At 46.6% G+C, this 17,885-nt stretch overlaps 1 protein-coding gene across 1 annotated transcript in view; it reads left to right on the top strand.

Moving 5' to 3' along the window:
• The window catches only part of UBE2O (ubiquitin conjugating enzyme E2 O), a 65,972-nt gene that overhangs the window by 41,661 nt on the left and 6,426 nt on the right, over positions 1–17,885 (top strand). Inside the window, exons 5-16 of the mRNA XM_040579158.1 lie at positions 1,370–1,433; positions 3,178–3,321; positions 3,964–4,073; positions 4,915–5,065; positions 5,872–6,374; positions 8,868–9,022; positions 10,461–10,573; positions 11,651–11,776; positions 12,910–12,999; positions 15,375–16,032; positions 16,957–17,093; positions 17,616–17,819. Coding sequence (XP_040435092.1) covers positions 1,370–1,433; positions 3,178–3,321; positions 3,964–4,073; positions 4,915–5,065; positions 5,872–6,374; positions 8,868–9,022; positions 10,461–10,573; positions 11,651–11,776; positions 12,910–12,999; positions 15,375–16,032; positions 16,957–17,093; positions 17,616–17,819 — 2,455 coding nt within the window. The remainder of the gene's footprint in view (positions 1–1,369; positions 1,434–3,177; positions 3,322–3,963; positions 4,074–4,914; positions 5,066–5,871; positions 6,375–8,867; positions 9,023–10,460; positions 10,574–11,650; positions 11,777–12,909; positions 13,000–15,374; positions 16,033–16,956; positions 17,094–17,615; positions 17,820–17,885) is intronic.

The following is a 17,885-nucleotide window of genomic DNA, read 5'->3' as shown; positions in this document are numbered from 1 at the left end:
CCGGTCCATTTTTAGAAAACTAGAAACAGGCTGGACTTCACTCACATGCTAAGTTACCTGCTTACATTATCTTCACACATAGAGTAAGAACACATCTTTCTCTGAAAACATTGAGATTCATTGGTAACCCTCTGGAAAAAGCTGTTGTCTGGAAGGTGCCAATTTTTTTCAATCCCAGGCAGATCAGTGCTTCTCAACTAAAGCACGTTGGTCTCTAAACTGTGCTTCTCCTCTGGAAAAGAAGCCGTTTAAAATGGATTGTTATTTCAAACCTTTTCTCAGTATGAGAGCATAACTTCAGTGAGATGCAGGGAGGGAGGTTTCTTACCGTGAAAAAAGTCTGTGAAGTGTAGAAACTTGCAGGTTAGCATTTTTTATCAAAGATGAAAAAGCAGACCAAGATTGAACAGCTTTGGTATTTCACTGTTATTTGCAACTGTATTAGGAATGTTTTTTCAATGAAGACATAATCCAAAGTCATATGTCAAAAACAACACAAGGATCTGCATTCTGTTCCTTGTGCATGTTGAGACAGTTACTTGTGAGCTAAACCCCTATGAATTCACTTCATTCACCCTGTTCCTGAGGCCTGTCTTGTCCAACAAACTATTTTTTATTGATGCAAGGGAAGGAAGGAACCAGTGGAGGCCAAAGAGACTTATGGGCCTGGCCACTGGGGAATAACCCATCTGTCTTAGAAATTGAGTATTGATGCTGATGTTTAAAAAAAAATAATCAAAAACTCTTAGAGCAGCCAGCTCTAAGAGAAGCAAGTAATGCAAGAACTGTAACAGATGATTGGTGGATGCATCTGTGATTTTGATTATTTTAGCATTCAGTTAACCCAGGCTGGAAGGTTCTTGCGTGTTAAACTGGGAGTGAAAAACAGCTATGCTTCTCTGTCTGTATTGCTTGCAGTTACTGGTGCAATTTAAAACCTTGCTTGGTATCTGTTACCAGCTCATGCATAGCTATGTAAAATGAGGTAATGGTTTTCAAAATCTTTTCCTAATAAATCATTTGAAATCCCACCAAGTCTCACTCTGGAAATGAAGCTATTACTGAAGGAAGTACACCCAGATTGCCTTTAGGTTCCAGAATCAGTGTGAATAACAAACCAGATCTTTGCAGCAGACAAATCTTGTCCAGCACCCTGCATATTACTTTTTTTTTTTTACATATTAAAAGGAACATTTAGATATCAGACAGTGCTTTTATAGTTTGCCTTTAACCAGTTTTGCTCTGGACCATAAATGTGCAGCTGGGCATATGGACAGACCTGCTTAGATAGTGTTGGTTAATTTGGTGCCATTTGCTTTTGAGGTGGATGGCTCTGGAAATGTGACCGTGTCTGTTGTCTGTTTTACAGGTGTTCTATGAGCACAGAAGATGGAGCTAAGCTGTATGACGTTTGTCCTCATGTCAGTGACTCGGTGAGCTTCTGGTTCTCCTGTGTGTCTTTGATCAACTTCATCTTGTAAGCTTTCTGTGCAGGAGGGAAGGAGAAGGCAAAACGATAGGCACTTACCCTAAAAATTAAACGATGCATCACAACTCAAAAACACTTCACTAGATCTTCACTTGATGTAAATGTAACAGGATGTAGCTTAAAGGTAATGTTTAGTAATGAACAGGTTTTGAACTGCTTTCCTTGCAAACAACTTGCATAACATGCAGTCAAATGGCTGATGTCAAGGCATTTCACTGCTCATTATATCCGTACATGCTTGAAAAAGCTCTTATGCCATTTAATAATGCTTTCAAAATTGTTCCCCTTCTGGAATAGGGCGTATTGTTTAAAAGGTGTTCTGCTAGAAGCCCATTTTCAGATCACATAAAATACTGCCTGTCTCGTTATTGTAGTCCATTACATTCTCTGAATGGAGACCTGCCACCATACTGGCATTTTCCAAATCATGTGGTGGGGAAGGTTTTGCTAGCTTTTGGGTAAAACGGAGTTCCCTGTGTGATGATGGGATCTAACCTCTCTCACCTTCAGAGGCTGACAGCAACTTGCTGCTTCTTCCAAATGGCATCAGTAGGGCCTTGCTGCACTCCTGGCAGCAGTATTGGGAGTTGACTGAGAGTGGCATGTAATTCTTAGGAACTAGCAAGACAGCCCTTATCCTTCCCAGCCTTCAAAGCAAAGGTCCCTTTGATCTCAAACTGCATTTCTGTTAAAATTTGATGCCTGTTTCTTGAAGAGTAAATGGAATATCAGTTTAATAGGATGTGCTGCTATGGTTTTCCTGTTTTGTACAGAGGAGGAGTATTCTGTTGCTAGATACTCACTGATATCTTAGTCTCTGCTGTATTGGGTTGTGCAATATGTGTTCTGCTTCCTAAGTGGATGTTCTAGCAGCATCCAGCTTCTGGTTACCCTGTTTTTGAGAGACCTTGTTTTGAGTTAAGCTGCCTTTAAGGTGTATGCAGTCCCCTGGAGACTTGCAGTTTTGTCTGAAAGTTGTCTCCAGTGTTACTGGTGATCCTGCACTCAGAATTGTTGTGTGTTAGATACTTACCTGACTTAGATCTTGTTGCGCTGCTCTTATCCTGACAAGACTCAATACAGTTTTGTGCTCATTGTTTTATCTACCTTAAACTGTTCTGTCCACCCTCGCATTCTGAATCTTTGGCTCATCAAGTCACTGTAAATATCAGTGGGAAAGAGCTCTAGGAGAGTGGCTGTGTTTACTGTCCTCTTGTTTTCAAAGAACGATCATATTCACTAATCCACCTAAGATGGGAGTAATAATTAGAAACGTAATTCAACAAGGAGAGGAGTGAAGGCAGGCATCCTCTGGCTCTGAAAGCTGTAGGTGCTTGAAACGGAGCATGAAAAAGAGATGGGTTTTGTTGCCCAGAACTCAGCCCACCTTGGCTATTTTGTTACTGAGAACACTTGTATGGAAATACACATCTTCTGTTTCTTATGAGTACCTTTGCTTCTCCCCTACTGAGTCCTAGTCAGTCCCATCCAGTTCGGATGCATGGCAGAGCAGGTTGCTATAGGAACTGCTGGGCTGACTTCAGGAGAGGAATGAGCTTCATGGGCAGCTTGCAGACTTTACCTTTATGGTTAATCTTACTGATCATGAATGAGAGAAGAGAAATGCTGGAATCTTAAATCTTGAGTCCTTTATGCTGTTGTTTTCCCCACCTCCCTTTCCCACACAGGGTCTCTTCTTTGATGATTCATACGGCTTTTATCCTGGGCAAGTCCTCATCGGGCCTTCTAAAGTCTTCTCCAGTGTGCAGTGGCTCTCAGGTGTGAAGCCTGTTCTGAGCACCAAGAGCAAGTTCAGAGTGGTGGTGGAAGAGGTAAGGACTGACAGGCTGTCACACGGCCACCTTCTGCACAGAATGGTCCCTGGCTGGTGTTTTGGAGCAGAGTCAGCTTGCCATGGTAACCTTCCAAGAGCAAATGCACTGTGGCTGTGCTCTCCTGAGGTGAAAAATTTCTCATTGGGGACTGACAGGACTTTTCAGCATGGTTTGGCTTTTCCTCCCAGGGGTGCTGCTGGCACCCTGTAAGGTAGTAGGGTGCCAGTACACTTAGAGACCAGTACTGCTGATCATTAGGTAGCAGAAGCACTTCTTCTATTGAAACTTAATGTTGCATGCTATCCAGAAAGAGAGAAATGTTGCTGACTCTTTGATGGAGGGAGCAGTTCCAAGTCCATTAGCATGTCTCTTTGTGACATTGGACTGCTGATTTGTATGAGCTATAGCTTCCTTTCCAAGCCCAGATGTCATCTTTCTTGAAGTTAAAAAATGTAGAGGCTCTCAATGTTGCCAAGAGCCATGCTGTGGGGACACTGTAGAGGTCCTGGGTGTGGTGAAAGTGCACTTAAACGTAAAAGCAGGTTTGCCGCTTCCCTGTGCGTTGACGTTCAGATCCTAGACCCTGGTCCAGGAAAGCCTCTGAAAAATTAAATTGTCTTCTCTCTCTTTACGTTGCAGGTACAGGTGGTAGAACTAAAGGTTACTTGGATCACTAAAAGCTTCTGTCCTGGAGGTACTGACAGTGTGAGCCCTCCTCCCTCAGTCATCAGCCAGGAGAACCTGTCCAGGTGAGATCAGTTAAACCCCTTTTCGCTCCCAACACTCAGGGCACAACACTGCACAGACTATGGTGACACACCTACCAACTGATTAGGTGCAATGCTGCTGTTTCCAGTGAGTTTTTCTCCTTGTTGTACACCTGTGTTGTATTCCAGAGCTTCAAAAATGTAAGATAATAGCTTCCAAACTAGTAACTCAAGCGTTGTCTAAACTAACACAGGGGCTACATTCCTGCCAATCCTCTCCAAGTACACTCCTGCTAACAAGTGCATAAAGGAAAGCGGTGTCTGGCAACAGCTCACTTCTTCCCTTGTCTTCCACTTGGGTCTGGATCAGGCTGCACCTTTTAACTGTGTGTGTCTGGTCGGCAGCAGAGGCATGGGGTGCTGGCCCCAGCCCTGGGGAGTGCTGAGGCAGCAGCAGGTGCCCTCTGCAGGCTGAGGCTGCCGGAACGGGCTGGGCAAAACTCAGCAAGGAAGTCAGATCAGTAACAGCACAATGCAGTGTGGTTCCTGCCTGGAATTCATAAGCTAGAAGAGAGCAGCTTTCAGATGACAGCAAAAAAACCCCAATGCTAACTTCAGATGTTTCTTGGCAGCTCTCTGCGGGAGGGGGAGCTAGAGGGAGGAGAGTGATTCATGTCCCACCCGGTCCTTTTGTATCCCCACCTAGCAGTCCCTCATGAGATTCCCACTCCTTTAGAGTCATGTGCCTGGGAAAGATTTGGTGTGGTGTTAGCTTCTGTCTACCCCACAAGAAGTGCCATTGGCATGAGGTCATGCCAGCCCTGATCACTGCTAGGTTCTGTTCTTTTGCACTTTGCTCATGGCTGTCCTCCTGCTCTACCAGGGTAAAGCGTCTGGGGTGTTTTGACCATGCCCAAAGGCAGCTTGGGGAAAGATGCCTCTATGTGTTCCCAGACAAAGTGGAACCTGCAAAAATCACCTGTGAATGCCCCGAGAGGAACTGTGTCTTGGGTGAAGGATCAGTTGCCAAAAAGGTGAGTTTGAGAGGTCAAGGGAAGCATTGACTTCTCTAAGTATTTCTGGTTGCTGTGGCTTTTAAAGCAAAAGTCTTCCTGGTAGTCATGTGGTCTGAAATGAGACTCCTGAAGTGGTTGTTGTAAAGAGTAATGGCTTGTTGTTGCCAGCAGCGAAGTCACCTTGTACAGCAGTCTGACTGCACTGGGTGAAGCATGCAGCTAATGCCACGAGACCACATGAACAGGACCTTAAACATAGAGGTGTCACCTTGCGTAGATCAAGCTGTGTCAGAACTGCTGTGCCCTGACAGCTGGGACCATTAGACACATGTCATTTTCATTAGCATGACTTCAGGTTTCTCGTGGAACTGAACTGTTCAGCTAGATCCGTGCTATAGTGAGACAAGAAAGAAATCTTTGCTTCCTAGGCCACAAGTCATGCTATGGTTTCTACATGCTGGCTATAGAGCAGCAGTGTTCCTAGAATAACAGGATATCATCAGTGTGGATGATGACCTCCCTGCATAGCTGCGTCTTACATAAATTGACTTGTGCAGCCTCTTGTGACCTACCATAACAAAAAGTTCAGAACTTGTTTAAAATAGCCTTAAGGAGAAAAGCTCGCTTTTCTTGGACTAGTCCAGTGCTGTTCCTGAGTAGAGCAGTGGTGAGATGCTGGTTTGCAGAATACTCTGGTGCAGGTGCAATGAGAAGAGGCCCCCAGGGTGCTGTTTTCCTCTGTACAAAGCTAACCATTCCCCGAGTTGGCTGGCAGCTTGCTGAGCATACAGGTGCATTGTCTGACCCAGGTCTGCTTTCTCTAGGTGAGGCGGCTCCTGAAGAAGCAGATAGTGAAGATCATGTCATGCTCCCCAGAATCTCAGGGTACCAGTGAAGCCCCTGACAAAGAGTCTGCTGCAGCTGCTGACCAGAAATCAGAAGAGGTTAAGCCTGGATCAAAATGTGAGCTGGATGACTCTTCCAACAGTGCACCAAGTCCTGGGGAGAGAAAGGAGGAGCAGCCTGAAGAAACGGGGAAGGAGAAAGGTGGAGCAGCAGCTCGACAGCAGCAGCCTCCCTTTCTGCTGAAGGACGAGGGAACGTCCGACTACCGGCTTCAGTCCATGGAGCAAGATGCTGATGATGAGGCAGCTGATGACACTGATGACACTAGCTCTGTCACTTCTTCTGCTAGCTCCACTGCCTCGTCGCAGAGTGGCAGTGGCACCGGTCGCAAGAAAAGCATCCCTCTTTCCATCAAAAACTTGAAGCGGAAGCACAAGAAGAAGAAGACCAAGATTTCACGAGAGTTTAAGCCAGGAGACAGGTGAGCTGGATTTCCAAACCCAGGTATACTTGTCAAAATCTCCCTTACTGAGGTTCTCAGATGTAAACCACCCCCTCAGCTTGGGTGGTGAATGATGTGCCTCACATTAGGACACCAATTGGTAGTAACCAATGACGATTATCTTGTGATAACTGTGCAGTGGCCTGTGTGAGAACAGCTTGGTCTCAGTCTGATAAAACTGAGGCCACGTGATGTGACACTGACGCTATTCTATTTCAGTTGTGCCTTAGGGCATCGACAGAATATTTTTGCTGTGCTAGACTCTGTATGCAGAGAGACAGGTGAATAAAGATCATACAGCTTAGACATGACACTAATTGGTTATCTCATTGGCAGCTTCTGCAGAGAGGCTGAGGATAGACCATGCTAGCAGCAATGGATAGCTTATCCTTAGAGAGCTGTTTCCAGACCAGCACGTAGCTCTGTGCTGGCAGGGGTTCACACTGCAGTGGTCTCTGTTATCCTTACCCTGTTCTGGAGAGAGATCTGCAACTTTTGCCAGCAGTGTACTTTTTATTGGTTTGTTGTTTTTTTTTTTAAACAAAGAAAGTGGACTTCTCCTTGAGACCCTCAGAGAAATTGATTTCAGTAGCTTGGGCAAGGAAACATTGCATGTATCTGCCCATTTCTAGATAAAACAGGATCTAAGCAGCTTTTGCCTTTTACCTAACTTGAAAACATTTAAACTGTTTTCATGGGATGCAAAGACATCTGACAACTGGCTAGCCTGTTTTGCTGGCTTCCCTGGGCTAATCAGTTGTATACAGATCCTGCACCAGGAATGAACTAGTGCAAAATAATATGCGAGAGTCCTCCCAGAAAAGTGACGTTATCAGGATTCAAGGGATCTAGTAGTTTGAGAATTCACATTTTTTGGGGGTATTTTAGCTTTTCCTGTATGCAGGGAGAGGTCTTCCTTTAGTCCTTGTGGGTTTTGGAGAAATTGCATTTGAAGGTCTCAAACCTGAGCAGACCCCAGTACTCAAGTGAAAGAAAAAAATGAGTGTGTGTGATAGAGTTCCTGGGAACTGATCCTTGGTTCACTTTTCCCTCTCACCTCGCTGCTGAGTGCTTCTGCTCACTAAAGCTTTTGTTAAGGATTACTTAGGTAGTAAACTTGGCAGCTTTCTGCACCATACAGGCAGTGGGGAGAAATTCCTGTGACAGCACCGAGAGATTCCTGTGCTGGATCTAGGCAGCTCAATACAAGGAAATGCAGAGATCAGATGTTGGGACACTGCAGAGAAGACCGTGTCACAGAGAATAAGAAATTGAGGGTCTTTCAGCAAAGGGCATATGTGACAGCTGGTCACAGCTCAGTGTGAGGGGTCTTCAGTGTTGAGTATTGAGATGAAGCTGGTGAGACCATCTATAGGTGCACTGCCAAGCACTGCTGAGAAATGCAAAGTGGATTGGCTTGCTGCAGTTAGTCACCAGATCTGATGTGTCAGCTCATGGGCATCTCTGACTGCAGGAGGCCAACTCAGCATGTGGCTTTACCACAGTTCTGTGACCTGCTGCAGCTCTCTGGGCAGCACATAGACCTCTGGTTATTTTTTTTTTTAGTGAGGATATACAGGGATTTTTATTAATGTCAAGTCGTGACTTTTGTTTGTGAAGCCACATAAACTGTGCTGCAGATGGGACTGTATCATTTCCTTGGGTGGCCTGCCTTTCTACTCCCCCATCTTCACTGGCACATGCCCCCACCTCCCCAAAGGAACCATCTGTTGGCATGTCACCCATGACACTTCCTTCTCTGGTGATTTCTGCTGTTGAGTTTTGGCCCTGCTAGAAACTTTGTGTTATTTCCACTTAAAAATATTTCTCTGACACTTATAAAAGCGGTGCTGGGGGAAAACAGTTGTATTTGCCTATTGTATCTTCTTTATGGTTTGACTTGAAACCAATATAAATGCAGAGCTAGTGTTATGTCTGCAAGGCCTGGTCAGCAAAATAAAGCCAAGATTTAAAATCAGCATGGAATTCAATTTGTTCTGTGCTGTAAGAGGGTTGAATATGGCGGAGGGCTCGTTAGAAGAGTCTGTCCAGCGTTTTAAACTGCAGCTCCATTCCTCCTGCCCCCAAGCAGTTTGCCTCTTCAAGCAACTGTCAAGCTCCACAGTAAAGTACCAGCATCTGGTCCATTGTTGCCTCTGCCAGGGGTAGAAAGTGGGTGCTAGTAGATGTTAATTTGTTCCACTGGGAATAAAAGGGAGCTCAGCATCAGCTCCCTGGAAAGCAAGTCCAGCAACATATCTGCAGCGATTGAGAACCCATCAAAACAAAGCCTGCTGTGTTCCTGCTTACACTGGGACTAGATGGGGTTTCCTTACTTGCTTCCTAGCCTTGCTGATATGTGTACCTTTGTGTGGCTGAGATCCATCTTGATTCCTGATGTTGGCAGCATCGCATTCTGGTTGTGGTCTTGCATGTTCCCCCTGGTAACTCATTGCTTTTCTGTGTTCTCAGGGTTGCTGTAGAAGTGGTGACCACGATGACTTCAGCTGATGTGATGTGGCAGGATGGCACTGTGGAGACAAATATTCGCTCCAATGAGCTGATTCCAGTCCATCATCTGGACAACAATGAGTTCTGCCCTGGGGATTTTGTGGTGGACAAAAGAGGTATTGGGTGTGAAAGCAATGCTTTTCTTGGGGAACAAACATGCTCTTAAATTGCAAAGTATTCTTCAGCCTGGATCTCCTAATGTACATTGTAGCCCTTTTTACGGTAGCTGACTTAACATGAATGTCAGCAGAGAACCACTATTTAAATACCAAAATTGAACTATGACAACTGGCAAGGTGTGGAAGGAATAAATGCCAAGGAACAAAGCTAGGATTCTCAGTATTTCTGTAGAGTAGAGGTGGCACACCTTCTTCATGAAGGTGTCAACAAATCAGAGCTCTTGCAGAATGAGGGGAGAAATGAACAGCTCACCTCAGGCTGCTTTCTCTGTATGACTTGTCTATCAAGACCCTCCTACTTTTTCAGGTTGGGTTTTGGGATACAGAGGCATCTTCTTGCATCCCTTTTCTTCACCAAACCAATTGATTACTGTAGTGAGGGTCACAGTACAAGTTCAAGGAGACTTAAAGCTTTTGGATATAAAACATAAATGGCACACCATCTGGCTCTCAGCTCCTCTTCCATCAGGGTAGACCCTCAACAGTGGGGAGCACAAGATATTGTCAGGTTGGGAAGAGGGAAAGCTGGTTTAGCAAAAAAAGGTGCTGCTTTGTGTGGCCATTTCTGATGAGTGTAATCTGACTGGTCTGGTGGGTTAGATGTAGTTTGTGGCAACTAAATTTAGCTCCAGCTCTACCATTCTAGTTAAGTCTCTAGGAATCTGTATTCCTCTGTCTGTCAAACATACTCTCCAAGCAGTCTGAGATGCCCACGGTTCCTTGCAGCCCACTGCTAAGAGTGCTGGGAGGTGGGTCCTTGTCAGCCAGATAAAACTGAAAGATGTCTGAATGCAAGTGTGCTGGATAACAGCTCAGGCCTTGAGGGGTGGTTCAGGCCCAGCTATGATGTTGCTGGATCCCGGATGCATGCATGTGCACATGTATACTTGCCTGCATGCTGCCTACCTTCCACCTTTGTGGTCCAGTCCATTTTTCCAGAAGAGCAAAACTATTGTGGGTAGCATATTTCTAGAGGAAGAACTTGGCAGCCAGGGCTACCCTCATGGAGCTCTTGGCCAGCATGTCCAGAAGCTCTGACAGTCTTGGGGCGGAGCTAATTTGGAGAGCAGAGCACTTAAGGTGAGAGTGTGTTTTCTCTTGGTGATAGAGCTTGAAAGTGGGCCCAAAGTGAATGTGTTCCCCCAGTCCAATGCAGCGTAATCTTACTTTATCATCACCTTATGCCCCGTTAAAATGCAACTCATTAGCTGAGTACAGTTTTGACAGCGTAGGAAGAACTGTTTTTCCTCATGCCATTCACAAATGGAAGGTTTCAGCTGTGAGAGCTTGGGAGCTGACAGCCTCAGTTGCTGTGCAGAGTCTGTGCTCCTCCACTTAACTTGTCTGTTTCCTTCCCTACCATTGTGACCAAAAGCTCAGAGCTCCCAGGACCCCGGGTTATATGGAGTTGTGCAGTCCGGTGACCATATTGGCCGTACCTGCGTGGTGAAGTGGTTCAAGTTGAAATCCAGCGGAGACGATGTGGAGGTATGTGGAGGAGCCAGTGCCTGTTGGAACCAGCTAAGAGAAAGCAGCTGCACAAAAGCACAAGGTTCACAAATAAACAGATAAGCCTGCCGGCTCTGCTGTGGAGTTTGACCTTGAGGATGGGAACAGCAATGTGTTCTTGGGCCTGGGAGGCTTAGCTAGCGGTAGTGTCACTTTGTATTTGTAGATGTCTGCAAGGCAGCAAAGACCAAGCAGGGGGATTATATCCCATAGTCAACATCAGGTTCTGGTATGGATAAAGATTTTTGCTGAAGTTGTCACAGGCAGTTGATTGCTTGAGTTCACTGTAGGAATTTTTCCTTCCCATGTCTTTGCTAGTTTGTGGAAAGAGAATCAATTCTATTGCATGTTGTCCTGTTCGCCTCTGCCAGACACTGTTGTCTATAGTAAGCCTAATACCTTTTTCTCAGGGCTTGTAGGAACACTATATTTTGCAGAGTCTTCGATAGACTGCGGTCTAGTTGGAGATGAGGGAGACTTGAACCACACAGATCTCATGCACTGCTTTCTGCCTTGAGGTGGGAGACCACATTGTCATAACGGAGCAGGACCCCTTGCATCCAGAAGCAGAACATCAGCCTGGCCTAGGGTTTCTCGTTATTTCTGAGCTCATAGCTCTCTTCCTGCAGGTGAAATCAAAGGAAAGATGTTTCCCATTAATTGTCAACTTTGTCAGATACTTCCTGTTGCCTTAGATCATTTCAAAAGTAAACTGTAACCCTTTGGGCCCCAGTGAACTGCTTTGAGAAATCTGGGTGTTCACAAGGGAATAAAATGTTCTAGCATGTCTTGTAATCATAGCAATGTGGAACTAAAGTAAAGGTGAGGGTGAGCAGATGAGGCAAGAGTATCTGCTTCTGTTCATTGTTGTGCCTTGATTGATGTGCTGCAGGACAAAGTGACAAGAAGGGACATGAGCAGCTCCTTGCAGGCTGTTGGGGCGACTGAAAAAATTAATCAAATGTAACACAAAGTACTTTCAGGTGTTGAAGGCATGCTCTGAAGGTCAGTGCAGCATCCTGGAGCTGACATGCTTGCATTCTGTCTCCCATGCAGCTCATCGGGGAGGAGGAGGATGTGAGTGTGTATGATATTGCTGATCATCCAGACTTTCGCTTCCGCACTACTGACATCGTGATTCGCATTGGCAACTCGGACGGAGCCACAGCTAAGGAGGATGAGGTGGGTTCTGGGCACGGTTATGTGACCGTATTGTCACCAAGTATTAGTGGAGACACTTGAAAGAGTCAACAGGAGGGCCTTCAGCCCCACTCCGTAGCTTGCTAGCTTTGTGTCATGTCCCCTGCTGTCGTGAGTAATATATCAAATCTCTAAGTTTGGTGGAGATGTCACCAAGGACAAAGGATTTCAAGTTTACAGTCTATAGCAGAGCAAGAACAAAGTTGAGACAAGAATCAAACACACCTGAGGGTTTTTAATAAAACTCTTGCTTAGGATTTCAGAGTAATTTCTAATGTGAGGATATTCTGTGGGCTCCTGAGCAAGTGTTGAAGGTGAATTTGTTGTGAAACCAGCTTCACTTAGCAACAGAAGACTGGGGGTTCTGGTTTTCATCTGAGTTATTACGTACATGTTAATTTGGTTGAGCTGATTGATCTCCTGGGAAGGAAGAGGGAACAATTTATATTGTAGGGGATACACACTTTTTGCTAGGAAATAGGTTTCCCTACTGTGTAGGTAAGACCTCCAGCTTTCGAGACCGCTTCCCTTACAAAGGGTTAAGGGGTATAGTGTGGCTCTTCTTGCGGTTCTAGTTTCAGCAGCACATCTGAGCTTGCTTAGCTGACCTAAATAACCTTCCTTCGGTGCAAGATGCTACTTACTGTGCACAGCTGGTGCCAACTGCAACTTGTCTGTTCATGCCTGCATGCTCTGCCAGGAGAAGCTGCTGTGGCCCGGGTGCTGGGTGTCCAAGCATACGGGCTGCCCGCTGGCACCCCACTAGAGGGCACCCCGATTCCGGGCAGCCCTTGTGGTGCTGCCTGTGGGACGGCCACAGCCCTGCGATGGCCCCTGTCCTGATCAGAAACCGGGATCTCCTGCCAGACCAGCCCTCCTGGTCCTTGCCTCCTCACTGGGGGAGTTTTCCCCATCTCCACGTCAGTGTTGTGGGGTCTGTATGTGTAGGATTCTTCTCCCCCTCAGCATGGGACTCCTGCCACTTCTGCTGCAGGCTGCAAGCATTGCTCCAGGTTGTTCTTTAACTGGGGAGCATCTGTTTATCAAACCTTCCTGCTCTGCGTTGAAGTGCCTGGGAAAGAAAACGAACTGACAAACTGCTCTTGTTTCCACAGCCTTCGGTTGGACAGGTGGCTCGTGTAGATGTCAGCAGTAAAGTGGAAGTGGTGTGGGCTGATAACTCCAAAACTATCATTCTGCCTCAGGTGAGGTCCTGTTCCAGCTCATAAGATCCCTGTAATTCTTAGCTGAGTAACAAGTCTTGGTTTAAAATCCTTGTTGCAGAGATTCACCGGGTGAGGAAGTCTTGCTCTATTTATTGTTGCCTTCCCATAATGATAGGGTGGCTTGCCAGTTCTGCTAGCATGAGAAAATCCTTCCTTTGTCAGGAGGACTGGCCAGCTAATTGGTCATCACTGCTCTTAAGTATAGAGAATAGGAAAGTATGAACAGACCTGCTCCCTTCACACGCTGCACCGCATGTTCACAGTTCTGACCACAGCCCTGCTCCTGGCCTCCAGCACCTGCTGCCTTGCAGAGGGGGTTGCAGAGCTCAGGGATCATCAGCTCTGACTTGAGCCCAGGTTCACTGAATCGCCCAACAAAGATGCTGCTGAAAGACAATTGGTTGTTCTGTCTGGCTTGGAAATGGCACCATAGTATTTTCTTTGGTTAAAGAAGCTCCTCCAGAAGCTGGGCTAGAGCCACAATTTGTCACCTTAGCTAACGTAGGGATCAGACCCGAATCTCTTCCCAGGGCAATGAGGGGAAAAGGGTTGAGTGCAAGCTTAAAGACATAGATATAGCCACACTGCTAATCCACTTAACCCCATTGATATGTCTTCTACATTGGTCTGAAGCTTTTGTTGTACTGTCTTGTAATCTTATTCACTACTCCCCACACTGTTTCATCCCATGTCTTTTCTCCTTGTTGCCTCAAATTAAGGCAGACAGCCTAAAGATAAGAGAAGACCTGCATCTGTAGGGTCTTGTCTTCATCGCTGTGGCAGAGAACACCGCTGCCTCTGCTGCAGAGATGCCTTTGCAAGTAGAAAGTACTCGATCAAGACTTCTTTTTAAACCAAGCAGCTCTGCATTAATTACAGTAGAATAGTCAATGCCTGCACTATGGCAGTGGACTACAGCGTTACAAAGCAGACTGCTGTCTCCCTTCCCCCTGTTGTCACATGTGCTTGGATCACAGGCACAATCGGAGGTCTGATGTGCGTTCCACAAAGGGTTGTTCTCACACTGTGGTGCTGGGGCTCTGCAGCAGCTCCTGCTGTGTCACGCCAGTCCCTTCGATTCTGTTCGTCTGCGTAATTATGGGAGCTCGGGAAATGTCAGGAACATGAATTATCAGTTGGACAGGCATTGATAAATCATGGTTTTACCAGGTGCCCAGAGATGAGCTGTTTGGGTGCTTTTTCTCAGCTCTAAAAATAAAGATGGCATTAACTGGCTAATTAACTTTCTGACTCTGATTTGGATTAGCTTTGAGGGCAGTGAGCGTTTTGATGGCTTTTCCTGCCCGCAGTCACTTGTGCTGAACCCAGCTAACCTCTGCTGGCTGCCTGTCTCTGGGTGGCACAGGACTAGCTATACAGTGCTGGTTCAGTTCAAGGCTTTGACAAGACGACCGAATCTCCATGTACTATAGCCTCTGGGGCTGTATCTTGCAAGATTAAGAGGATTCCTGGGTCATCATTCAAGTGTCAGAAACATGTAGATAAAATGCTCCATTTTGTAATTCCTAGCGCAACCCTATAAAGTTGTTCTTGCTCCCCTTCTTTGTTGGTGCTTGTAGCTGGAGTATGTCTGTAAGCCTCTGTAGGGGGAATCTCATGAGAGATGTAGCATGTGCAAAAGCATATTTATAAGAGGTGAAGCTGGGTGGAGTTTGGATAGGTTCAATTTCCAGTAGTGAAGGGGAAAAGAACGTTTTATGTAAGAGCTTATTCAGCAATTTGGGTTAGGCTTCATTGTTTCAGCTGAATTTTAAGCAGTAATGACATACAACAGCTAAAGCAGTGTAGCAGGGCTCTGATGGCAAGTAGCGTGTGCCACAGAAGAAGAAAGGTGGGAGTGTTTTCCTCATTCCAGCATTGTCTCTGTGGAAGGATGCAGTGTGGAGACAGCCAAGCCAGGGCTGTGTGCCAACACAGTTGCTGGTACAGAAGCAGGACTAGAAATACTAACTCTGCACGTGATACCTAATACCTTCTGAACTAGCTCTGTGTTCAGAAACCCTGGGGCATCCAGGTATGCTTGGCCCCTGCGTGCTCTCCTTGGCTGGATTCCAGCCACTGGGATGGCTGCAGCCCACCTAGAACTTTCTTTACTTTTTCCCTAGTGCTCTGCTCTGAAGAGTGGAGGATGGGCTATGCTGATTCATAATATGTGCCAGTCATTGTGCATGTTATTTAAATCAGTCTATCCTGCATAGGCGGAAGGGTTGAAAAAAGCCCTGACCCAATCCTAGGTGAAAGCTTTCTTTTCACAGGGAGAGCTGACTTGCATTTAAAAACAACTAAAACTCTGTGTTTCAGCCTAAGTCTCTTGTAACTCTGCTCTCCTTTAGCACTTATACAATATTGAATCAGAAATTGAGGAGTCGGACTATGATTCTGTCGATGGTAGCACCAGCGGGGCATCCTCGGAGTGGGAGGATGAAAGCGACAGCTGGGAGACAGACAATGGCCTCGTGGAAGACGACCACCCAAAAATTGAGGATTTAGAGCCTGAGGAGCCAGCAGCAGAGGAGGTGAAAAAAGTAGAGGAACAAGTCCAGGGAGCTGTGGCTATGGCAGTTGCAGATCTTGCTGCAGAGAAAGCTGGCAAGGACGGAGCCCCAAAGAGCTTCCGGGAACTAAAGGAGGCCATCAAGATCTTGGAAAGCCTGAAAAATATGACTGTGGAGCAGCTGCTGACTGGCTCTCCCACCTCCCCAACTGTAGAGCTGGAAAAACCCACTCGGGAGAAGAAGTTCTTGGACGATATTAAAAAGCTGCAGGAAAATCTAAAGAAGACCTTGGATAATGTGGCTATTGCAGAGGAGGAAAAGATGGAAGCCATGGTGGAGACAGAGAAGAAAGAAGAAAAAGCAGAGGTGCAGACACCAGTGAGATCAGAGTGGCCCAGTGAGACCCCAGTGCTCTGCCAGCAGAGTGGAGGCAAGCCTGGAGTCACCTTCACCAGTGCCAAGGGAGAAGTCTTCTCTGTGCTGGAGTATGCTCCAGGTGAGTGTGTAGTGTCAGATCAGGCCAGAGTAGGATACTCTGTCCTGCATTGCCATCCTGCAGCTTCTTTCTGCAAAACCTTTTGTTTCTAGGCCTTTTGGTTTGGGTATCCTCTCTTCTTCCTAGTCTTTTTCACAGCTCATTAACTGGGGAGGAGAAATTAAGACAAGCTCTGTAGTACAGTCTGTTCTGGGACCTAAACCTGGCTTTTAGATGGCATCTCTAGGCACTTCTGCAACTTCTCAAGCCACAGAAGCGTGCTTCCCTTTTGTCCACATTGGTAACTAACTTTGGAGGGCTGTGGGAGATCAGTTGCTTTCCGCCACAGATACTTTCTTGAAAGCTGCAGGGTTTGTTTAGGCTTTTATTGCAGGGATGAATTGGTTGAAAAGGGGAGCTGGTGTTCTTGTGCAGGATGTCCTTGGTGGGTGAGTGTCCCGGTTCATTTATGTGAACGTTAATCAGCCAAAAATAAGAAAGAGCATCCGGTTTTGTGGAACATTGGTGACAGCACAGCCCAAGGTGCTCAGTGGGCCAGCCAGCCAGGCCAGATGAGTGAAGGAAAGGTGGCCAGACTGTTTTGAATCTGCATGCATACGTAAAAATGGGGAGCTATGCTGAGATTTTGTAGGGAAAAGGTCGTTGCTTTTTGCAGTTGTCCCAGCTGTGGGACAGGGCTTCTTGTTGGGGCACAGGGACAATGTTGTGTGGGACAGAGAACAGGAGATGCAGATTGTGGCTGCTGTACAATGTGGGGGGAAAAAAATCAATCTCTAGGCTCCCTCCTGGCTCAGCGCCAGAGCAAGTCAACTCTTCTCTTCCAGATGATGCGTTTAACAAACAGATGGATAGATTTGCCTTCCCAAGGAACCTGTGGCAGGTTCCATAGGCAGCCTTTAATCCATTCTCTTCCTTGCCCCGCAGATACCCATGCCTTCAAGAAAATGGAGTTCCAGCCCCCGGAAGCAAAGAAGTTCTTTAGCACTGTGCGGAAAGAGATGGCTCTCCTGGCCACCTCCTTGCCTGATGGCATCATGGTTAAAACCTTCGAGGATCGAATGGCAAGTGCCTGCTCTCAAATGCCTGTGTGTTAGTGCTGGGCTCAGCATCCAGATCGCTTTCTTTGGAACTCCCTGCTTAGCCTTAATCCTTTGCATTAGAACTGCAGGAATGCGCGCGGCATTTGAAATACGACTGTAATTACTATAAACGGCTGCTTCTGCATTCCCCAGGTCAGGGCAGCAAAGAACAGGGAGATCCTCATTGCAGGAAGGCTATTTCAGGTGTTTTGCCCACTAGGCTGCCTGTCCCATCAAGCAGAAAAGGCAAGAGGGCAGCCAGTGAGCAGTCTGGGGATTGGTGGCCATCCTTGAAGCCCTGCTTCAGCTCTGAAGGCTCGCTTTGGTGTCAGGCTATTGCAGGAGTGCAGCTTCTAGAGGGAAGGTGCCCTGAGATGTGTTGCTTGAGCTGGCTCTTGCAAGCGCTAGGTTAATCACATCCCCTCTCTCCCTCTACGTAAATACAACTCTGCCAAGGTAAGAGGATGTTTCACAGTGCCTGGTTTATATTGCCTGTCTCCACAGGATCTTTTCTCAGCACTTATAAAAGGGCCCACGCGCACGCCCTATGAAGATGGCCTCTTTCTCTTCGATATCCAGCTCCCCAACATCTACCCAGCTGTCCCACCTCTCTTCCGCTATCTCTCCCAGTGCAGTGGGCGACTGAATCCCAACCTGTATGACAATGGCAAAGTGTGTGTCAGCCTCCTGGGGACGTGGATAGGCAAGGTAACGCTTTCATCTGCCCATCCATGGGGAGCAGTGGTTGTGCCAGGCTGCTTTTGGAACAAGCCA

The sequence above is a fragment of the Falco naumanni genome, chromosome 1 (genome assembly GCF_017639655.2).
Source record: "Falco naumanni isolate bFalNau1 chromosome 1, bFalNau1.pat, whole genome shotgun sequence".
NCBI classification, from domain to species: domain Eukaryota; kingdom Metazoa; phylum Chordata; class Aves; order Falconiformes; family Falconidae; genus Falco; species Falco naumanni.
This window is presented reverse-complemented; position numbering and strand designations above follow the sequence as displayed.